At 37.0% G+C, this 22369-nt stretch overlaps 1 protein-coding gene across 11 annotated transcripts in view; it reads right to left on the bottom strand.

Annotated features, from left to right (window-relative positions):
* Window positions 1-639: 639 nt before the first annotated feature.
* The window catches only part of LOC149148024 (uncharacterized), a 34245-nt gene continuing 12515 nt past the window's right edge, over window positions 640-22369 (bottom strand). The window contains exons 2-7 of one of the 11 annotated variants that reach the window (XM_089438223.1): window positions 8601-9329; window positions 4415-4570; window positions 3548-4322; window positions 2874-3029; window positions 1100-2322; window positions 640-992 (exon numbers count right to left, since the gene is read on the bottom strand). In XM_089438223.1, coding sequence (XP_089294349.1) covers window positions 2196-2322; window positions 2874-3029; window positions 3548-3672 — 408 coding nt within the window. In that variant the 5' untranslated portion in view covers window positions 3673-4322; window positions 4415-4570; window positions 8601-9329 and the 3' untranslated portion in view covers window positions 640-992; window positions 1100-2195. Of the gene's footprint in view, window positions 993-1099; window positions 2729-2873; window positions 3030-3547; window positions 7816-8600; window positions 9330-14704; window positions 14982-22369 lie in introns of those variants that run through there. The other 10 variants (XM_089438225.1, XM_089438224.1, XM_089438220.1 and 7 more) reach the window with 10 other exon arrangements.

Raw genomic sequence — 22369 nt, 5'->3', positions numbered from 1 at the left:
TTTTTGCCATACTGATTTTTAATGATGTACCTCTACACCAACCATTACAATAACTAATTTATGTTTATTTCTTATTTACATTTTGCCATACTGATTTTTAATAAATCATAATATAACAAAAAGTATTTAACTTTCATGAAACACACAAATTTTACAAATTTCAAATCTTCAGCTTATAAAAGTATTTAACTTTCATGAAACACACAAATTTTACAAATTTCAAATCTTCAGCTTATAATTCCAACTAATTCCTATTAGATTTTAACAGGAATAATTAAGAAAAATATCCAAAATAAACCAAACATATGAAAAGTTTAAATTCCAACTTGAAAAGTTTAAATTCCAACTAATTCCTATTAGATTTTAACAAAAATAATTAAGAAAAATATCCAAAATAAACCAAACATATGAAAAGTTTAAACTGTAGAAATTTTTTGCCATTTTTAATGATGTACCTCTACACCAACCATTACAATAACTAATTTATGTTTATTTCTTATTTACATTTTGCCATACTGATTTTTAATGATGTACCTCTACACCAACCATTACACCAACCATTACAATAACTAATTTATGTTTATTTCTTATTTACATTTTGCCATACTGATTTTTAATGATGTACCTCTACACCAACCATTACAATAGCTAATTTATGTTTATTTCTTATTTACATTAACTTACACCAACCATTACCATGGCTAATTTATGTTTATTTCATATTTACATAAACTTACTTCAATACATAATGAGAGCTCTTGCTTATGCTAGGTAGCTGAGATTATCAGAGTCGAATTCCACAGAATATACTTTCACTTTTACTTCATCATTACATAAAGAGTAGCCCACATAATAACAGTTCGCCCCCCATATGCCCTGTGTACATGAAGTTCCGAGCAGAAGCCTCTGCAGGGGAATCAGATGCTACCCATATGTATGTTAGTTAAGGGCGTAGCTGGAGCAACCAACTTCACCGGCTGGATCGCGCATTGCTGCATATAAATTAACATCAGCATCAGCAGCGAAAATGTTACTGGTCATATAAACCACAGTAGATAATTGAAAACCCTAGATTCATATAAAAGCTCAGTTGTAGTACCTCCTGTAGACGAGGATCTAGATCTGGTAATGGATGGGGATATTTTCTTAAATAATTGCGGACACTTCCAAATCATTCAACAACTTCCCGTTTTATTTCCCTAACCGCCTGGTCCTCTGGACACTGACTGGGTTCAAATTGAACGCGTCTAATGTTATTTACAGTCTTTAAGTATTGAGCTCCTCCGATTTTATCCTTCCATCATCCGAACGCTGCAACATTCTCCTTAAATTCTCTTCAGCCTTTTCCTTCAGCTTTTTATTCAAATGCGCCCACTCTTCATCTGTCTGCATTTTTTACAAACCCTTGTCAATGATATTTTTTGAATTTTAGTTTCTGATTTCTTTGAAATTTAAAATATAGTGAGAACGCTAAGCTGTTATACCCGCTACGGAAAATTTCCATATTTAATAGATATATTGGCAAATTTAACGCATCGGATGGTTTGTCCAAACTTATCCTGCGGAAGAGAAAAGAAGAAATCAGAAAAACATATTGAGAAAAATATATTATAAAATAGAAGTCATGGGGTTGGAGATGAGGCCCTGATATTTGTGGACTGCTGAAGGTTTAACATACTTGATGTATTCATCAATACTCATTTCGCGCGGGTCTGGCAGACCCGACTCCAGAAGTCAAAGCCAAAGCAACAAGAAACAAAGCAGCAAAAAGCCAACGCAGCGAAATCACTTATCACAAGAAAAACAGGATAAAGAGAAGCCATAGCTCATTTAGTCATAAACATAAATTACGTTTCACTATATATCTATATTTCAGCTCAGCTTGGTACATTTATTTGAATTTTTATGTACCTCGCTGAAATATAGATATATAGAGAGATAGCATTGCGTGAAATGTAATTTATGTCTATGATTGAATGAAATATGGCTTCCCTTTAAGTGTTTTCACTGCGTTGGCTTCTTGCTGCTTTGCTTCTTGTTGCTTTGGCTTTTTCTTGCTTTGACATCTGGAGTCGGGCCAAATCCACGCGAAATGAGTATTGATGAATACATCAAGTATGTTAATCCTTCAGCAGTCCACAAGTATCAGGTCCTCACCTCCAACCCCATGACTTCAATTTTATAATATATTTTTCTCATAATGTTTTTCTGATTTCTTCTTTACCCACGCGAAATTGAGTATTTTGATGAATCCTCCAGCAGTCCACAAATATCAGGTCCTCTGCTTTCGCTCTTTGACCCGCGCGAGTAACAAAGAACAGACTGGGCAAGAATGAATTAATAATTAGCTATCAAACACAAATTTTCATTTATAATATGGAAATAACTCAATAAATTTAATCACAATCCTTTTCATTAAATCATAACAATTAAAACAAGGGAGGCTGCACGGCAGCTAGTCCCTGCCTGCGGGATTTTGTTAGAAAATTTAGGAAGCGTCTCAAAAGTTCATAGTGCTGGTAGTGTTGTTAAATCGTGGGCAAAGCCAAAGTTCTGGGAGGGCAGAAACAAGTATGTAACTTGTAACCTTGAACTTTTAGACATCCAACCTTCAGCCTAAAACCTGTAAGCCTCTCTTTTTCCAAGTCCAACAAGTCCCACGTAAAGAAGTATGTAACTTGTATCCTTGAACCTTTAAACATCCAACCTTCAGCCTACAACCTGTAACCTATCAAAAGAAGAACCCCTAGTTTTCCTTTATCACTGGAACTTGAAAACATGCTACTAAAAAGATAGTTTGATCTGAATTAGACTATTGCTATATACAAATTAGCTAACCATAATAAAATCTAAATGGATTTCCTTTTAATTACCATGATAAACATAGATCCCTTCGGCCTTGAGTGACACCATAGAGAGTTGATTTTCTGGATTCGATTGTAGAACATGTCTGCTGTTGTTTGCAATAAGTGTAATGTCTGCTCAAAAAATTCTTGGCTGCTGTCTCGTAAAATACTTTGAACGATAGCCTGTTGTCACAAGAATACACAATTGCCATGCCAGTTAAAAACATGAAACTGATTTGAAATTTTCTTCTGAACATGAGTTGAAGAGTAGAACTAAATACGGACATTAATCATGAAAATGCATAACCTTGTTTAAGGATTCCTTTTAAAATCAAGAAAGAACTATGAATGTGAACAATCATTCCAATAAGTGCACTGCACCTGAGATGAAATGTATTTACAGTTGGAGCTTCAATGATGAAAGTGTACAATAAAACCCTAGCTAGCCCTATACTCCATTAACCAGAAACATTTTCAGAATGATAAAATAAAATGAAGCCCCTGCAAACGCCCTCTTCCACATATATATATAGAGAGAGAACTGTTGCAGAGATCCCTTGTCTACCGCTATTTTTAATAATATTTCCTAAAATTCCGATCATGTGCATTGGCAATCATATATAAATTACTGGTATCCCATCCATAAAAGTGGAACAAGATATCCTAGATATCGAATTAAATGATTTGGGTAGAGAGCTTACCTGTCTATTCTTGTATCAATGGGATCAAGATCAGCTTCCACAGTCCACAATCTGAGATAAATGATGGTGCCAATGACCATCATTGATAGCAATACAAAGAAGCCTGTCGAGCTGCGCTTGGCCATCGTACTCAAGACAAATAATTGGTAAAATGTGTGGCACTCTGTATTACATGAAATATGTTGCAACAGTGGGGTTTGTAGTACACGGGCCGAAAGAAAAAATAAATAAATAAAATCAAGCAATTTCTATCTCCAACTTCTAGTAAATAGTAAATGAAGCAATAGGAAGACAATAAAAGCAAGGGGAAGATGTATATAAAACGTACAATGTTATTGATCACTTCATCAGAATATGACTACCAAGCTTTAAAAGCCCAGATGGCTTAGGTTTTCTAATGCATAGATTTTGCAGTTAAAAGAAACAAAACTGGAAGTAAGGTCATTAGCATGCCTAACAACTGAAGGATTTAAATTTTCAAATCCAAAAATAAAAGAATGCAGGTGAAGTTATTAAATAGTATTACTAAAAAATAACAGATCAAAAAAGAGAGAACCAAAGCTGCATAATCGTTGTAGGACTAGGAGTTATGTTCATGAGCATCTCGACTCCTTCTTGGATCTGTCATCCAAACAGAGAAGTTATTCATCATTTAAATATTTTTTCTGAATTTCTCCTCTCAACTACTTCCGTACACTCGAAGATTCATTTTTCCTTCTGCACCACTAAGCATCAGGCACTGTGCAGTCATTTATCACTGGAACTTGAAACCATGCTGCTAAGAAGATAGTTTGATCTGAATTAGACTATTGCTATATACAGATTAGCTAATAATAATAAAATCTAGATGGGTTTCCTTTTAATTACCATGATAAACATAGATCCCTTCAGCCTTGAGTGACACCATAGAGAGTTGATTTTCTGGATTCGATTGTAGAACATGTCTACTGCTCTTTGCAATAAGTGTAATGTCTGCTCAAAAAATTATTGGCTGCTGTCTCGTAAAATACTTGGAACAATCGCCTGTTGTCACAAGAATACACAATTGCCATGCCAGTTAAAAACATGAAACTGATTTGAAATTTTCTTCTTAACATGAGTTGAACAGTAGAACTAAATACAGACATCAATCATGAAAATGCATAACCTTGTTTAAGGATTCCTTTTAAAATCAAGAAAGAACTGTGAATGTGAACAATCATTCCAATAAGTGCACTGCACCTGAGATGAAATGTATTTACAGTTGGAGCTTCAATGATGAAAGTGTACAATAAAACCCACAACACATAATCCTGAACCCTCCCCATCATGATGCGTTGAAAGTATATAGCTAGCCCTATAATCCATTAACCAGAAGCATTTTCAGAATGATAAAATAAAATGAAGCACACAATCCACAGTCCACAATCTGAGATAAATGATGGTGCCAATGACCATCATCGATAGCAATACAAAGAAGCCTGTTGAGCTGAGCAAAGAAGCCTGTCGAGCTGAGATTGGCCATCGTACTCGAGACAAATAATTGGTAAAATGTGTGGCACTCTGTATTACATGAAATATGTTGCAACAGTGGGGTTTGTAGCACACGGGCCGAAAAAAAATCAAGCTATTTCTATCTCCAACTTCGAGTAAATGTAAATGAAGCAATAGGAAGACAATAAAATAAAGGGGAAGACGTATATAAAACCTACAATGTTATTGATCATTTCATCAGAATCTGATTACCAAGCTTTAAAAGCCCAGATGGCTTAAGTTTTCTAACAATGTTATTGATCATTTCATCAGAATCTGATTACCAAGCTTTAAAAGCCCAGATGGCTTAAGTTTTCTAATGCATAGATTTTGCAGATAAAAGAAACAAAACTGGAAGTAAGGTCATTAGCATGCCTAACAACTGAAATTATTGGTATCCCATCCATAAAAGTGGAACAAGATATCCTAGATATCGAATTAAATGATTTGGGTAGAGAGCTTACCTGTCTATTCTTGTACCAGTGGAATCAAGATCAACTTCCACAGTCCACAATCTGAGATAAATGATGGTGCCAATGACCATCATCAATAGCAATACAAAGAAGCCTATTGAGCTGAGCTTGGCCATCGTACTCGAGACAAATAATTGGTAAAATGTGTGGCACTCTGTATTACATGAAATATGTTGCAACGGTGGGGTTTGTAGTACACGGGCCGAAAAAAAATCAAGCAATTTCTATCTCCAACTTCGAGTAAATAGTAAATGAAGCAACAGAAAGACAATAAAAGAAAGGGGAAGACGTATATAAAACCTACAATGTTATTGATCACTTCATCAGAATCTGATTACCAAGCTTTAAAAGCCCAGATGGCTAAGGTTTTCTAATGCATAGATTTTGCAGTTAAAAGAAACAAAACTGGAAGTAAGGTCATTAGCATGCCTAACAACTGAAGGATTTAAATTTTTAAATCCAGGAATAAAAGAATGCAGGTGGTACACTGCTGAGGTTCATAACTTTGGAAATCATAAAGCATGACAGATGTTCAGCATTGGTATTATGAGTTACTCGATTGTCCAAAGCAACTCCAGCTTCAGCACACTAAGAAACGATATAGAATGCTCAGAGGGGAGGGGTAAAAATATGGAAAAATGGTCAAGATACAAATACTGGTCTATTTGCTGCAGATCCCACTAAAGGGACCTGTAGGATAATCATTGATTACATTCTCTTCATCATCCTCCTGTATAGAATACACCTAAACATGCCAATATCAATTACCATTTAGTAATATCGAACCTGCAGAAGGACATGTTAGATCTTCATCTTAGTACCTATATTATACTTCCGATGGACCTCTAACCATTAGAAAACATTAGGCTGGTTTCTTGTTCTTCTCTGGAAAAATATGTAGGGCATGGCCTTTAACTTGTTCGAATGACTAATAAAAAAACTTTCAAAAGACAAAAATGTCCAGAGAGAATAATACATTTTCAGGAACAAATCATCTCCCTAGAGTACATGCTCAGTTAATTCATTAGTCACTTGTTCAAGCCCATGGGCAAAGCAAAAATAGGACCAGACTGGAAGTAAAATTCGAGTATTTATGTATGATGGATTATGTAAATACTAAAAACTGGAAACTGAAACAGTTTGGATTCCTGACTATTGTTTCATCAGACTAGTACCATGTTCAGCTATGTTTAATTAAGTACACAGGGAGATTAAAAATGGCCTAATCTGGGGTATTTTCTGAGATAATGCCAATTTTTTCAATGACTACAGTCAAAATTCATGTTAATGGTGGACTAATCTGGGGTAATTTCTAAACTCCTGCCAAGCTTTTATCAAGTAGAAAAGAGCAAAATAGAGTTCAATACTCAAATAAACAGAAGACTACAGTGAAAATTCATCTAAAAGACATGGTGGAGAGAGAAGTTGGCAAGCATCTGGGTTTTACTGGATGGAAAAATGGGTTTAATTTCTGCATCAGTACCGACAGAAACTGTACAATTTACAAAATGCGTACCCGTTTGGCTATTAAAGATAATCCATTGAGTCTTCATTCCTCAAGAACTCTCAGCAAAAAAATTACCAGAAGACTGACAACCCTAACCCATATAGCAAACATATAGATTTTATATCTAAGTGAAAACCAATCTTTCTCCTCAATGCCCATTCTCAGCAAGATTTTGGCATATCGCTGGATAACAGAAATGATCAAGCACAGAGAACAATAGAGTTCAATACTTAAATAAACAGAAGACTACAGTGAAAATTCATCTAAAAGACACGGTGGAGAGAGAAGTTGGCAAGCATCTGGGTTTTACTGGATGGAAAAATGGGTTTAATTTCTGCATCAGTACCGACAGAAACTGTACAATTTACAAAATGCGTACCCGTTTGGTTATTAAAGATAATCTATTGAGTCTTCATTCCTCAAGAACTCAGCGAAAAAATTACAAGACTGACAACCCTAACCCATATAGCAAACATATAGATTTTATATCTAAGTGAAAACCAATCTTCTCCTCAATGCCCTTTCTCAGCAAGATTTTGGCATATCACTGGATAACAGAAATTATCAAGCACAGAGAACACATTACCAAACCACCTTGCAAAGGACCAACAGAGTAATTACGCCGTAAGGCGTTCCCCTCTGAAAATAACTTTCCTAGCTACCTTCGTGTCATAATCTGTGCCATTGGATATTTTGTTAGACGATTGAGTTATTATTGTCCGTTGATTTGAATTTGAATATTGGAGAACGGTTACTACTCGGTTTCCCAACCACACAAACGAGTCTGGCTTGTGACTCAACGTGTTTATTTTTCCCAGCCAGATAGTTAATCTGTTGCAAGAAACACTCCAGATAGTTAATCTGTTGCAAGAAACACTCCAGATAGTTAATAATCCGTTGCAAGAAACGCTCCAGATAGTTAATACCAAGGTCTTCAGTTACTCGAGATCGCAGATTTTTTCTGGCAATTTTGTCATGTGTGAATTGCGTAAGAGGAAGGGACCACTGATGGTCCACAGCAAGGCATATTACCAGGTAATGGGACGAGCCCTGCAAAGGGGCAACAAAGAGAGCACAAGCACCTGCAGAGACAGAAGCAAGGGTGCCCTCGTGGGAAAGGCAGGAGCACAGCTAGTAGCAGCATCATGGACAAAGGAAGCATATAACATAGAGGAATTTACCCTGAACTAGGTTCATGCAGAGGACCAGCACCTATTGATGTTGATACTGATCCATCAAATCACAGTATAGCGAATCCTACCCGTCCCACTGAACGCTTCAAATATGTGAATCTGAGCACCTCTATTACATAGAGCGGCTCATTCCTCGCACCTCGCAAAGCCAGCAGCTAGGGCAGAGCCAGCAGAGGCTAAGGCAGGAGAAGCAGCCGTAGTTTTTGTATATTAATGCAGTATACGCAATAACGGTAGAGGAAGCGGTTCTTATTTGTCGATTCTAAAAAACGATATGCAATAGCTATTAACTAACTAGAAACTAAACCCAGATTTTTATTGAATAACGTACAAAAGGAATGGATAGGAATGGATGATTGAGCACTTACAGATGATAGCGGCGAGAAATCGTCGATTACTTTCTCTGTCCAACGCCAAAGACGACGCGGCAACCTTGAATCCTCAGTAAGATCTCTCCCCATATCCCTAAGCTGGTTATGCATATGTATGTTATTTAGACTGTCCACTTCTACAAAACTCTTATCCTCTAGATTTTGAAACCCCCGCCTTCCTTTCCAGCATGATCCATCCCATATTCTAATGGTTGTATCTCTATTTTGTATGAAAAAACATGCTTGCTGCAACAGCACTGTATCTTCAAAATGTTTGAGCATCTCATGTAAAGCTGTTGGATATTTTGCAACGTACAAGTCTCGCTTTCTTCACCATTTTGGACACAGACGTTCGACCACATTAGCTCATCAATTATTCAGAAGAAAATAAATAGAAGCGGTGCCAGGAAAACTTGCATGGTCTGACCATTGTGGCGTTACCCAGAAAAGTGATCATTCCCCGCAATTGAAGGCTGGTCCAAATGGTGGCCTAGCTCTCTCAATCATAAGCCACATCCATGAATCAGCGTTGGAGTAGCCTGCATGGTCTGCCCATCGTGGCAAGGCAGCTCCAAATGATGGCCCTTTTCTGTCTCCACAGAGAACAAGCGCTGGGAAGACTGCATGGTGTTACCATCGTGGCATTTCCAGAGAAGGCATCGGTCGTGGCAACTGGGACAGCCCGAATTGGTGGCCACACAAACCTTGACTGAATGTTTTTATTTCCTATTTAAATAGTATGGCGAGATGTGGATCAAATGACAAATGTTAAGACCAAAAAAAGCCAAATAGTCGCAGAACAGTGATGTATGAAAAAATGAAATACTTGTGTACACAACTGGCGTCTCTCTTGCCCACTACTCCTCCCAAGGTAATTACAACATTAGATGCCTTCCACGACTCATACTGTATCTATATCAAACTGTAACATCGCAGGTGATTGCTTTAAGATTTTTATAGGCCTAAATTATATATTTGAATTCTTCATACAGCTTCACAGATGTGATTGTATGAGGAAGCCATTAATTACATTAGAAAGCTCGAGGAGGATCTCCATCAACTAAAGAGAAAGAGAGACCGCTGCTGGAAATCCAATCTGGACAAAAAACAGACATGAACACAGACCTGAAGGTAGCTGTGGAAATTTATGACAGGGAAGCAATTATCATAATTACCAACCAAAGAAGGCCGAGATATATGTGGAGGATTCTGGAGGAATTTGAAAAGCATGATCTAGATCTGGAGACCTAGCATCTTTCTGCAGGAGAATCTTTTGTTCTTCTACACTTCCATGTCAATTTTAGAGACAATATTTACCATGATCCAGCTCAGATCCAGAGTTCTCTAGAATGCGGGCTTTGATTAGCTTATTAAATTATTGCAACATCTTGTTGCTGATGTGAAATTCGTACGGTTACGGATTGCTTTGCTGTGATGCCATTGGCGCATAACTGTCATGTACTCTTGACCGTTGCAGGCTACAGTGGTTTCAGAACCAACTTCTATGATGGTATTGCTAATTCTGAGGATGATGATCAGTAGATTTTCTGCAAAGCTTGATGACAGCAAGAAAACACAGCCAAGAATCTCCAAAAGCCAATGTAAGAAGAAGACCTGGGTTGTACATTTATAAATACAAATTTTAGAAAAGCATAATTTCTCTTCATCTATGAAGTGCGTGCTTGTTATTTCTATGGGCAGGCACTGCTACAGAAGATAATTACAAGTAGTTGGTTTGGTCACATTTATCAGCTGAAACCCAAAACTCGGGCTCTCAACCCACTTGAAAAAATGGACATAGAGTATTTATCAATAAATCCGATCCACAAAGGAGAGCAAGGCAGGAAAACATTGTATTCAGATGAGGCAAACCTTGACTGAATGTTTTTATTTCCTGTTTAAATAGTATGGCGAGATGTGGATCAAATGACAAATGTTAAGACCAAAAAAAGCCAAATAGTCGCAGAACAGTGATGTATGAAAAAATGAAATACTTGTGTACACAACTGGAGTCTCTCTTGCCCACTACTCCTCCCAAGGTAATTACAACATTAGATGCCTTCCACGACTCATACTGTATCTATATCAAACTGTAACATCGCAGGTGATTGCTTTAAGATTTTTATAGGCCTAAATTATATATTTGAATTCTTCATACAGCTTGACAGATGTGGATTGTATGAGGAAGCCATTAATTACATTAGAAAGCTCGAGGAGGATCTCCATCAACTGAAGAGAAAGAGAGACCGTCTGCTGGAAATCCAATCTGGACAAAAAACAGACATGAACACAGACCTGAAGGTAGCCGTGGAAATTTATGACAGGGAAGCAATTATCATAATTACCAGCCAAAGAAGGCCGAGATATATGTGGAGGATTCTGGAGGAATTTGAAAAGCATGATCTAGATCTGGAGACCTCGCATCTTTCTGCAGGAGAATCTTTTGTTCTTCTACACTTCCATGTCAATTTCAGAGACAATATTTACCATGATCCAGCTCAGATCCAGAGTTCTCTAGAATGCAGGCTTTGATTAACTTATTAAATTATTGCAACATCTTGTTGCTGATGTGAAATTCGTACGGTTATGGATTGCTTTGCTGTGATGCCATTGGCGCATAACTGTCATGTACTCTTGACTGTTGCAGGCTACAGTGGTTTCAGAACCAACTTCTATGATGGTATTGCTAATTCTGAGGATGATGAGCAGTAGATTTTCTGCAAAGCTTGATGACAGCAAGAAAACACAGCCAAGAATCTCCAAAAGCCAATGTAAGAAGAAGACCTGGGTTGTACATTTATAAATACAAATTTTAAAAAAGCATAATCTCTTCATCTATGAAGTGCCCGCTTGTTATTTCTATGGGCAGGGACTACTACTGAAGATAATTATAAGTAGTTGGTTTGGTCACATTTATCAGCTGAAACCCAAAACTCGGGCTCTCAACCCACTTGAAAAAATGGACATAGAGTATTTATCAATAAATCCGATCCACAAAGGAGAGCAAGGCAGGAAAACATTGTATTCAGATGAGGCAAACCATGACTGAATGTTTTTATTTCCTGTTTAAATAGTACGACGAGATGTGGATCAAATGACAAATGTTAAGACCAAAAAAAGCCAAATAGTCGCAGAACAGTGACGTATGAAAAAATGGAATACTTGTGTACACATGGCGTCTCTCTTGCCTACTACTCCTCCCAAGGTAATTACAACATTAGATGCCTTCCACGACTCATACTGTATCTATATCAAACTGTAACATCGCAGGTGATTGCTTTAAGATTTTTATAGGCCTAAATTATATATTTGAATTCTTCATACAGCTTGACAGATGTGGATTGTATGAGGAAGCCATTAATTACATTAGAAAGCTCGAGGAGGATCTCCATCAACTAAAGAGAAAGAGAAACCGTCTGCTGGAAATCCAATCTGGACAAAAAACAGATGAACACAGACCTGAAGGTAGCTGTGGAAATTTATGACAGGGAAGCAATTATCATAATTACCAACCAAAGAAGGCCGAGATATATGTGGAGGATTCTGGAGGAATTTGAAAAGCATGATCTAGATCTGGAGACCTAGCATCTTTCTGCAGGAGAATCTTTTGTTCTTCTACACTTCCATGTCAATTTCAGAGACAATATTTACCATGATCCAGCTCAGATCCAGAGTTCTCTAGAATGCAGGCTTTGATTAACTTATTAAATTATTGCAACATCTTGTTGCTGATGTGAAATTCGTACGGTTACGGATTGCTTTGCTGTGATGCCATTGGCGCATAACTGTCATGTACTCTTGACTGTTGCAGGCTACAGTGGTTTCAGAACCAACTACTATGATGGTATTGCTAATTCTGAGGATGATGAGCAGTAGATTTTCTGCAAAGCTTGATGACAGCAAGAAAACACAGCCAAGAATCTCCAAAAGCCAATGTAAGAAGAAGACCTGGGTTGTACATTTATAAATACAAATTTTAAAAAAGCATAATTTCTCTTCATCTATGAAGTGCGTGCTTGTTATTTCTTTGGGCAGGGACTACTACTGAAGATAATTACAAGTAGTTGGTTTGGTCACATTTATCAGCTGAAACCCAAAACTCGGGCTCTCAACCCACTTGAAAAAATGGACATAGAGTATTTATCAATAAATCCGATCCACAAAGGAGAGCAAAGGCAGGAAAACATTGTATTCAGATGAGGCTTGAATGTGAATTCAATTTCATTTTTGCTCCAGAGTTAGCCCCTGTTTAACAATCTTAATTTCGTTTAGCATAATATGTTTTTTTGGTGTCTCCACCATGTCGCAGATTCGATTTGTACAATACATAATGTCCTCAGTGGGTAGTTAATTGCTACACATCTTATTCTTTCATTAAATATCCCCCCCACTTCATCCAAAAGGCAAAATCCATTCATTTTGACCTCAATGACATCTTCGTCAGCTAATCCATTCATTTTGACCTCAATGACATCTTCGTCAGCTTTGATGTTGTCTTCTTCTTTACAAAAATCCTTGTTCCTGAAGCTTTAGAATTAATATCCAAGTTGGTCGACCTTGAAACTCTTAACCTTATTAAAACTTGTCTATCCTCGACCTTCTTCTCTTACAATGGTATTTTCTATAAATTAATATCCAAGTTGGTCGACCTTGAAACCCTTAACCTTATTAAAATTTGTCTATCCTCGACCTTCTTCTCTTACAATGGTATTTTCTATGAACAGACAGAAATAATGACAATGGGGTCTTCCCTATTTGCTTGTGGCAAATATCTTTATGGAGCATTTCGATTCTATGGTCCTTAATTCTTGGCATAAGAAACCCAAACGTTCGTACAAGTTTATTGATGACACTTCCGTAGTGTGGCCTCATGGGCTTCCATCCCTCCAAGCTTTTCTTCATCACCTCAACAATGTTTCCTCGCATATCCAATTTACAAGGGAATTGGAAGAGCACTCATCCCTACCCTTCCTAAATGTCATTGTTACTCATCTCTATGGTTCACTTTCCTTTTAAGCTTATCACATAAAAACTCACACTAACCAATACCTCCATGCTAACTCTCATCATCACCCTGTGCAGATATTCATGTTTAATTCTTTATCATATTGTTCATGAATTAATATGATTTTATTTAGTTTATCTCATCTACTAGTATTTTTTCAAAATCTATGAAATATTTGCTATTGGAACTTGAAATACCATCTTTGAAGATTAAGAGGCAATCTGTGTTCGAAAATGTTATAGAATTTGTCAAATTTGGCATAACATAAGTGATTTCTCTTTATCTTCTAGCTTTGAATGGCATTTTGTTTACTAATTTTTATCTTTAATTATTTTTTATATGTCATGATTCTTATTGAATTGATGCCTTACGGCGTTTCCTTTGCAACATCTGGTGCAAATGCTAGTTACGTCGTAAGGCGTTTCCCTCTGAGACCAACTCCCCTCCCATGCCACTTGTTCTCTTGTGCAACATTGATATTAGAGTTAGACGATTGAAATGGTCTTGGCCATCCGATTGAAAACAGTTATGTGTCGGTTAACAATTACATGTCAGTTACAAAACATAATGGAATAACCAAACCTACTAACCCTGGGATAAATAAAAGCTCTGCTAAAACAAAGAACTTCAAAGCTTCCACTCGGCTGCAACCCCAATGTCGGCTCCCACACCCCCTCGGCCACAACCCCAGTGTCGGCTCCCACACCCCATCAGCCACGCCTATGCAGTTTTCAAATTTCAAAGAAAATCTCAACAAATATTTGGCGCCTCCGATGAAGAAATTCTGTGGGATGGGCCCCCGAACCCTTGTCGAAGTAAGCGCTAAAACTGTACTACTCTTTCTTCTACTAATTTTGGAGTATTTCCATAGCACTTCTACTCTTTCTTCTACTAATTTTGGGGTATTTCCATAGCACTTCTACTCTTTCTTCTACTAAAATTGGGGTATTTCCATAGCACTAGTGAGATGATGTTCCTCTCCAAATTTATGTCCAATTTTAATTTGGAAACTTTACTACACAATCCACAAAATTGCCTATTGAATTGGAGAGAAAGAGTGAATATAGCAGTGGGAGTGGCTTCTGCGTTTGAGTACCTTCATCACGGCTGCAGCAAATCTATCATTCACTGCAATGTGAAGCCGACCAACATACTTTTGGACGAACATTTGGAGCCCCATCTTATCTTGGTGACTTCAGTTTGGACCTAATTATTAGCAACAATCACCGCACCCATAGCTCCTCCAGGCCTCCCATTGCTCGCTTTTACTGTTGGTTACACTGCTTCCGCTACAAATAAACTGAATAGGGATTTTCTCAAAAACTTATTCCTCGAGGCCTCCCTTTGCTTGCTTTTGCTGTTGGTTATACTGCTCCCGGTACAGATAAACTGAATAGAGATTTTCTCATAAATTTATAGGATACGAGATTTAAAATATATTATAATAATTTTATATTAAATATTAATGAAATTTAAAATATATTCAATTGAAATTTTCATTAATTGGTTTTTTTGGGTTCAGGTTCTTTTTTCCTTTCATATTAAATATTAAAGATAATTAAATTTATTATATTTTTGTTTAAAAATTAAACATTGTTTTTTTTTTATATGCATCAAGTAAATAATTCTTCAATAAAAACAATAATTTCTAAGTGCATTTTGTCATGTAGTTTTCATACCAGCATTTTGAACCGTACATTACAATGAATCAAAATAGTTGAATTTTATCATTAATATCAGAAAAAGCAGTGATGTTCCTATAATATCGAAGTTGCAATGTATATAATATCAACAAAGGAGATGAGTTTAATGTAAGACCTATAATGTGCATATATATAAAACAATCTAACCAGAGAGCATAGAAATTCATGGGTTCCTCTGTCATACACGATAGTTTAGTGGAGGAACAACCAAAGGAAGACAATCCAAATTATTTACACAACCAGTATGATCTTAGTTCAAAATCAGACAAAAAAATATGCCAGACCCTCACAAAAACCTCGCTCTACAGCCTGAAAGGGCAGAATGTGAGCAAGCACCTGAAATGGTGAAAGACATAGAAGACCAGATTCCCAAGTTATTCCTCAGGCAACCCCGTTCTTGTGGCTAAAATTAGCCTTCATAGCAGACAGCCCGACACCCTGCAAATCAACCAAGAGAAGAAATAAGGAAACTATTGTAAAACCCTAATCAGAGAACAAATCGAATTCTTGCAATTGGCAGTCATCACTTACCAGGCTTCACACTCCACATTAGATCAAAAATTTTCCTGTAGGGTCTTCGGATTCAACAAGGAAGTCGTCTACGTGATAGATTCGGGCAACCTAGGAGGAACCCTATGCATCACAATCAATTTAACTTATAGATTAGACATGGGAAATTGAGCTAAAATCTAAATTAAACATCTCGGGGCCTGATAAAGGTTATCCCTGTTGAGCAACTGTGTGAATGAGGGAATCGAAACTCCAAGGAAGCCATCACTACTGTTTGCGAAGGGTATCGAGAAGGTAATCTCTACAGCATGAGATAAATAGGGAGGTTTGCATTATCCGTTATACCCTGTGTAAGGAGACATTGAAACCCTGTACACAAAAGAAGTAATGAATAGTACCCTGCAGTATGAGAGAAATACTGATTCTAGTAATTAGAATCTCTGTAGCAAGAATTTAGCTAGTTTGAAGCCGCCAACAGGCAAGGGTTGGCGAGGTTGTCGAATTTGCAGAGCTCTGCACCGCGGAGTCCAGACGCAAATGAACTACTAGTGAAGCGAAGGGGGTAGGGTTTCGTTACCCTAACAAACTCTCGGCAGCCCATGACCGTGCGATGTTCAGCTCAATGATCCAACAGTTACAGTGAACCCTTGACCATGCAACTAACCATGCAACTGACACTTGGCGAGTGAGGACCTTGATTCGAGAAGGTTTTGTGTAAGTTGGGTGCAAGGTTACCGTCAATAGTAGGTTAAGGCACCGGGAGGATGGTTAAATTAAATAATAACAATGCCAAAATAACATACATTACCCTGCTTTAAATTAATTCCAAACACTATGGGTCGACCTTTTTTTCAATACGAAAAAAGCTTGATTGTATTAGATAAAAAGATATAAAAAAGCATATTACATCTTGATATAGCTAGATAAGGATATAAACCAACCCTATACAATACAGTAGGGGAAAGAAGAGTGAGTCCTGTTATGACGTGCGTCCAAAAATCCCCCTAACAAATGAAGAGACAGGAAGATATGTGCTTCAAAGGAAAAGCAATCAACTTGACGGGAAAAATAAACCATGAGAACAAATGGCGAAATAGGGAATCTAGAAGAAACCAAAAAACTCCAAGAAGGGACACATCTTCCACCAATGTGAGGAATTTCAAAAAACAACAAAACAGTATCCTGAAAAAACATACCTGTGAATTCTGCAATAATAAAAAAAGGTTATGTGCCAAGGAGAGAAAATTCCTGAATGGAATAAGTTTCATCTTCAATTTTTATATCCATATTCCAGTAGCCCATTTGAGAAGAGAGTCATTTCTTTGATAATATATCAGATTGTGAATTTTGTGCTCTGTTGGTATGCTGAATATTATAGTCATCCTTCCTCCCCCAGAGAGAAATGATTCTGTTCAACCAACCAAATAGATGTTGCTTTTTAATATGATTCTTCCCTGTGACATGATCAATAATTATTTTGGAATCTCTGAAAATCTGAAGAGACTGAATATTTAGAAAAATGTTGAAAGTAAGAAGTCTCGTTAGCGCCATTGCCTCTACTTTGTTATTGGTACCCTTCCCCCCATTCCAGAAAATTTGGAATTGCTGATCTTTCTCCATAACAATAAGGACCCCACATCCACATATGCCATTTTGTGCTGCCCCATCAAAGTATGCTCTTGGGAGAACCATATGATCTGCTAATTGCTCTATTTGTTTTGCCTTGCTATACTGAGAAAGTATGGCAAGGATAGTGTTATAGAGAGAGACAATGTTATTCCTCCATTTCCATATACACCAGAGAACTAGTTGAATGATTGACCTCCATGATTCTTTCTGACCTCTCCACCAAACAAAAGCTTCTTTTATTGAAGGATGTGATACAAAGTTGAAACCAAAATATGAGGCAAGATTTCTCCAGAGTTGCTGGGCTATAGAGCATTGAAAAAACATGTGGTAATTGTTTTCATCAGCTGATTTGCAAATATAGCAATACCCAGGCCCTGACCAATTCCTTTTTTGCCAGTTTTCCCACGAAAAATTTTTATTATGGAAAACCAGCCATGAGAAAATGATGGTTTTATAAGAACATCCTGTTTTCCATAATACTACTAGAAAGATGGGAAGAGTTTGAGAACAGTTTATACTGATAAGATTTGAGTATATATCTTTTACCCTAACAGTTTCCAATCCACTTGTCCCCCTCCATATAAGGGCATCATCTTCCTTTGTTCTACAAAAACCACTGTTCCTTAAACTCCATTGAATCTGTTCCCACTGTTGCACTAAAACTCCTGTCATTCCCATGGATGAGGCATTTTTCCATGTTGGAAAAGGACCCCGCCAGTCCGCCATAACCTGATTCCATGTGAAATACCCTTTTCTATGAAAGAAATTCAGTAGCAGATGAGATATATAGATATCATCGTCCCCACCCATGATCGGATCAAGCCCAATAAGAATTTTTTTTACCTATTTGTAAGCTCCAGACCAAGTTTTTGAGAAAGATAGATTCAACCTTACGGAAGCTCATCCAAATTGCTGATCCCTGAGAGGACCCAATCTTCCCCATCCTGAACCAATATGTGATATCTCTGCTAGCCATATATTTTTTCTTGATAGATTTGCTCCATGAGCCTTCCCCAAAAACTCCTCTCCAAAGAGACTTGCATAATAAAGCCGTACTAAAAGTCCTCGGATCTAAAATACCCCAACCGCCTTGCTTCTTTAGTAGAGTAAGATCAGATAATTTTGAAAGGTGGAATTTTCTTTTCTCCTTATTACCTCCCCAAATAAAATTTGCAGCCATTTTGTTCATCAAATGAATGATGCTCACTGGAATATTAAAAAGATGAGCCCAGTACACAGCGAATTGGACCAGGACTGATTGAGTAAGAACCACTCTACTTGCCATTGATAGACACTTATATTCCCACCCAGAAATCCTTTTAAAATATCTATCCAGTATCCATTGCCAATCAGATTTAGTGTAGCCTTTTGCTTTTAAATGAAAGCCCAGGTATTTCATACGTTCTTTTATTGGCCTCGCCTCTATCCCAAACAGCTGGATCAGATATTCAAAACTTCCATATTAACATCTCTATGATAAAAAAAGATTTCGATTCATTTATATGCAGCCCAATAGCTTTTTGAAACCTATCCACAATGACATGAAGACATTCCCAAGTAAGTCTACAAAGCACAACAAATATCAAGATGTCATCCACAAATAAATTGTGGGAGATAAAATTATTCTGGCTGATCTTCAAAGGCCGACACCTATGCTCTGAGACCGCTCTATTGATGTGAAGGCTTAAAGAGTCCATAGCCAAAATAAACAAGAGGGGATAATGAACAACCCTGTCTCAGGCATAGTTACCAAGTTCGCTCGAATTTGGGCAAACAGTACGGAAATTCGCCGATTCGGTTCGTCCACCGAACAGTTCGCAGAAATTCAATCTGATTCGTTGCATTAAAGGTTAATCGCGGGGTTAATGCAGTTTGTTAATTCTCTGCGCAGGATGCCTTCTTACCATATATGGAAAATTTGAAAATGACAAGGAGTTAGGGTTAGTAAACAGTCACCCATTTCAAAGTCAATCCAACTATTACTTGTATTTTGTACGAGGAGTATAATCATAAATAAATAAATCGATGTAAATAATACAAATTCAAACCCCAAAGCATTACCAATTGAGAGGGTTTCAGTCGCAATGTTTTCCTCCCAACACTTAACGGACTGAATGAGGGAAGCAGAGTGAGACGGGAGGAGGCCATTACTTTGAAGAGAGAGAAGCGGATGGAATATAGGGAAAGAAGAAAAATGACCAGCAGAAAAGTAAAAATTGAAAATATCAGTGAAATTAGAAAAAAATCTGTTTTTTCAATAACAGAAATAAGTGAAAATAGCTTATTTTTTCATTGTTACAAGATTCTATGAATCGAAATAAAGAATTTAGATGTCATATATAAAGAAGGAAAATAAAAAGTTAAAAAGGCAAAACAAAATATAAGGTAAAATTATTATTAGAAAATTTCTGTTTTTACAATCATGGAAACCAGCAATTTTATTTCTAACATTGTTATATTATTTAAAATTAATAAAAAAATATTCATAATTCAAAATAAATTGAGAAAAATTTAAGAAAAAAAATGTTTTTATGATGTCTATTATCGAATTTTTTGCCAATTGAATTTTTTTTCATTCGAATTTTTATCGTATCGAATCGAATTCGAATTCGAACTTGGTAACTATGGTCTCAGGCCTCTGGCAGCCGAGAAAAAGGAGCAAGGCAAACCATTTATGATGATTGCATAATTTACTTTTTCTACGCAGGCCATAATCCAATTTATCAGCTGTGAATTTAATCCAATTTTTGCAAGAAGACATCTAATAAAACCCCAGTCAAGACAGTCATATGCCTTTCTAAGGTCAATCTTCAGAATGACCGCTTCACTCTTTTTAGAATGCATAGTGAACAGACTTTCCTGGGTGTTTGCTACAGCATCTAGAATATTCCTTCCTTGGAGAAAACCATGTTGATCCTGAGTCAAAAACCTGGAAAGAATACCCCGAATTCTTCCAGCAATGATTTTTGAAATAATTTTAAAGGAGATGTTGCAAAGTGATATGGGTCTAAAATCCAGGAAGGAGGATACTTCCGATTTTTTCGGAATGAGAGCTATATAAGTAGATGAAATAAGTTGATGAATGTTGCCTGTTATTCTTGATTCCTCTACCATCCCCAATAAATCATTTTTTATGAGATCAAAGAAATGGATAAAAAATTCAATCGTCCACCCATCCGAGCCCGGACTCTTGTCTTTTTTAAAGGATTTCATAACCCCCAAGAGTTCCTCTTCAGAGACCGGCTTGTAGAGGCACTCATTTTGAGCTTCATCAAACATATGAGGGTATAAGTCAATACCCCATAAAATATCCTCAATCCTAACATCCCCAGATCTTTTGTATTGATTTTCAAAAAATTTCACAGCCTCATTTGTGATGTCTTTCTGAGAGTGAAGATAATTACCCTCCCCATCATTTATCCCCCAAATAGTGTTCCTTTCACCTTTCACCCCTGGAGTTTGCAAATCTATGAAAGAATTTAGTATTTCTATCTCCCTCTTTTAGCCAAATAGCACGACTTTTCAGTCTCCATGAGGCTTCTTCAATATCCAAAATCTTTTGTTTTTTCATTTCTAGCTCTCTTATATGAGAGCGCATTTGTAAATAAATGGAATATGCTGACAAGACACCAACAATCCTGTCTAATTCCATTTGAATATCATTAAGGGCTTTCCTATTGAGATGTCTTTTCTTGAATTGCCACTCTTTTACATTCTTCCTGATAAATGAAAGTTTGTCTATAAAAGACAAGGTGGGAGAAGATTGGTCCAGTGGAGGGAGGTCAATCCAGGATTTTTTAATAAGTCCATTGAAATTAGAATCTTCTAACCAAATTCTGTTAAACTTGAAAGGATAGCCTTTCCTAAACCCCTGATTCCTCCATTTAAGAGAGATTGGTCTGTGATCAGAAATGAAACATTTTACAATATTTGATACTGGCATTCCCAAACAGTCAATTATGTTGTCATGGATAATAAATCGATCTAACCTTTTTGCAATATATGCAGCTTCATTTCTACCATTGTCCCAAGTAGGTCCCATCTGAGAGGGACAAATATCAACAAAATTTCACTGAAGCATCGCATTTTTTATAAGGCCTGCCAGTGGGTCAATTTTCCTACCACTACCCCATACTTCGTCAAAATTCAAGGTAACATTTAGGGCACCAACAATCATCAAGGAATCAATATCTAAAAATTTTGATGACAAGAGTCTGTCCCACATGGATAATAAATAGATCTAACCTTTTTGCAATATATGCAGCTTCATTTATACCATTGTCCCAAGTAGGACCCATCTGATAGGGACAAATATCAACAAAATTTCGCTGAAGCATCACATTTTTTATAAGGCCTGCAAGTGGGTCAATTTTCCTACCACTACCCCATACTTCGTCAAAATTCAAGGTAACATTTAGGGCACCAGCAATCATCAAGGAATCAATATCTAAAAATTTTGATGACAAGAGTCTGTCCCAGAAGGGGAGCATGTCCTTGTATGGGGCATAAATATTCAAAATATGAAAGGGGCCAACATAACCCCGAAAATTTGCTAGGAGCGGGATGCCTGCAATACATCTGAAAGCCCTTTCCTTAACCCAATCTGGATCCCATAGTACCACCAGCCCCCCTGATTGACCAATAGCCTCAATAGCCACAATGTGCCAAAAAGGAAACATCCGCCTAAAATAGGAAATGGAATCAGGAACAGCATGCATAGTCTCTTGAATGAGAATAATTTTTGGTTGAACAGAGAGAAAAAGATTATTTAGGGCCAAGAATTTTTGGTCTGCTCCAAGACCTCTAATGTTCATTGAAAATACGTGGGTCATGATGGTCTATTCTCAGGCTGGCTTGCTCTAAGAGGCCCATTTGTAGACAAGTCGATCATAGGGATATCAATGAGAGAGATATCACGA

Source organism: Pinus tabuliformis, chromosome 9, assembly GCF_031772625.1.
Source record: "Pinus tabuliformis cultivar Carrire ecotype Pingquan chromosome 9, CPIR1, whole genome shotgun sequence".
NCBI lineage: Eukaryota > Viridiplantae > Streptophyta > Pinopsida > Pinales > Pinaceae > Pinus > Pinus tabuliformis.
The sequence above is the reverse complement of the archived record's forward strand: the minus strand, read 5'-3'. Positions and strand labels throughout refer to the sequence as shown.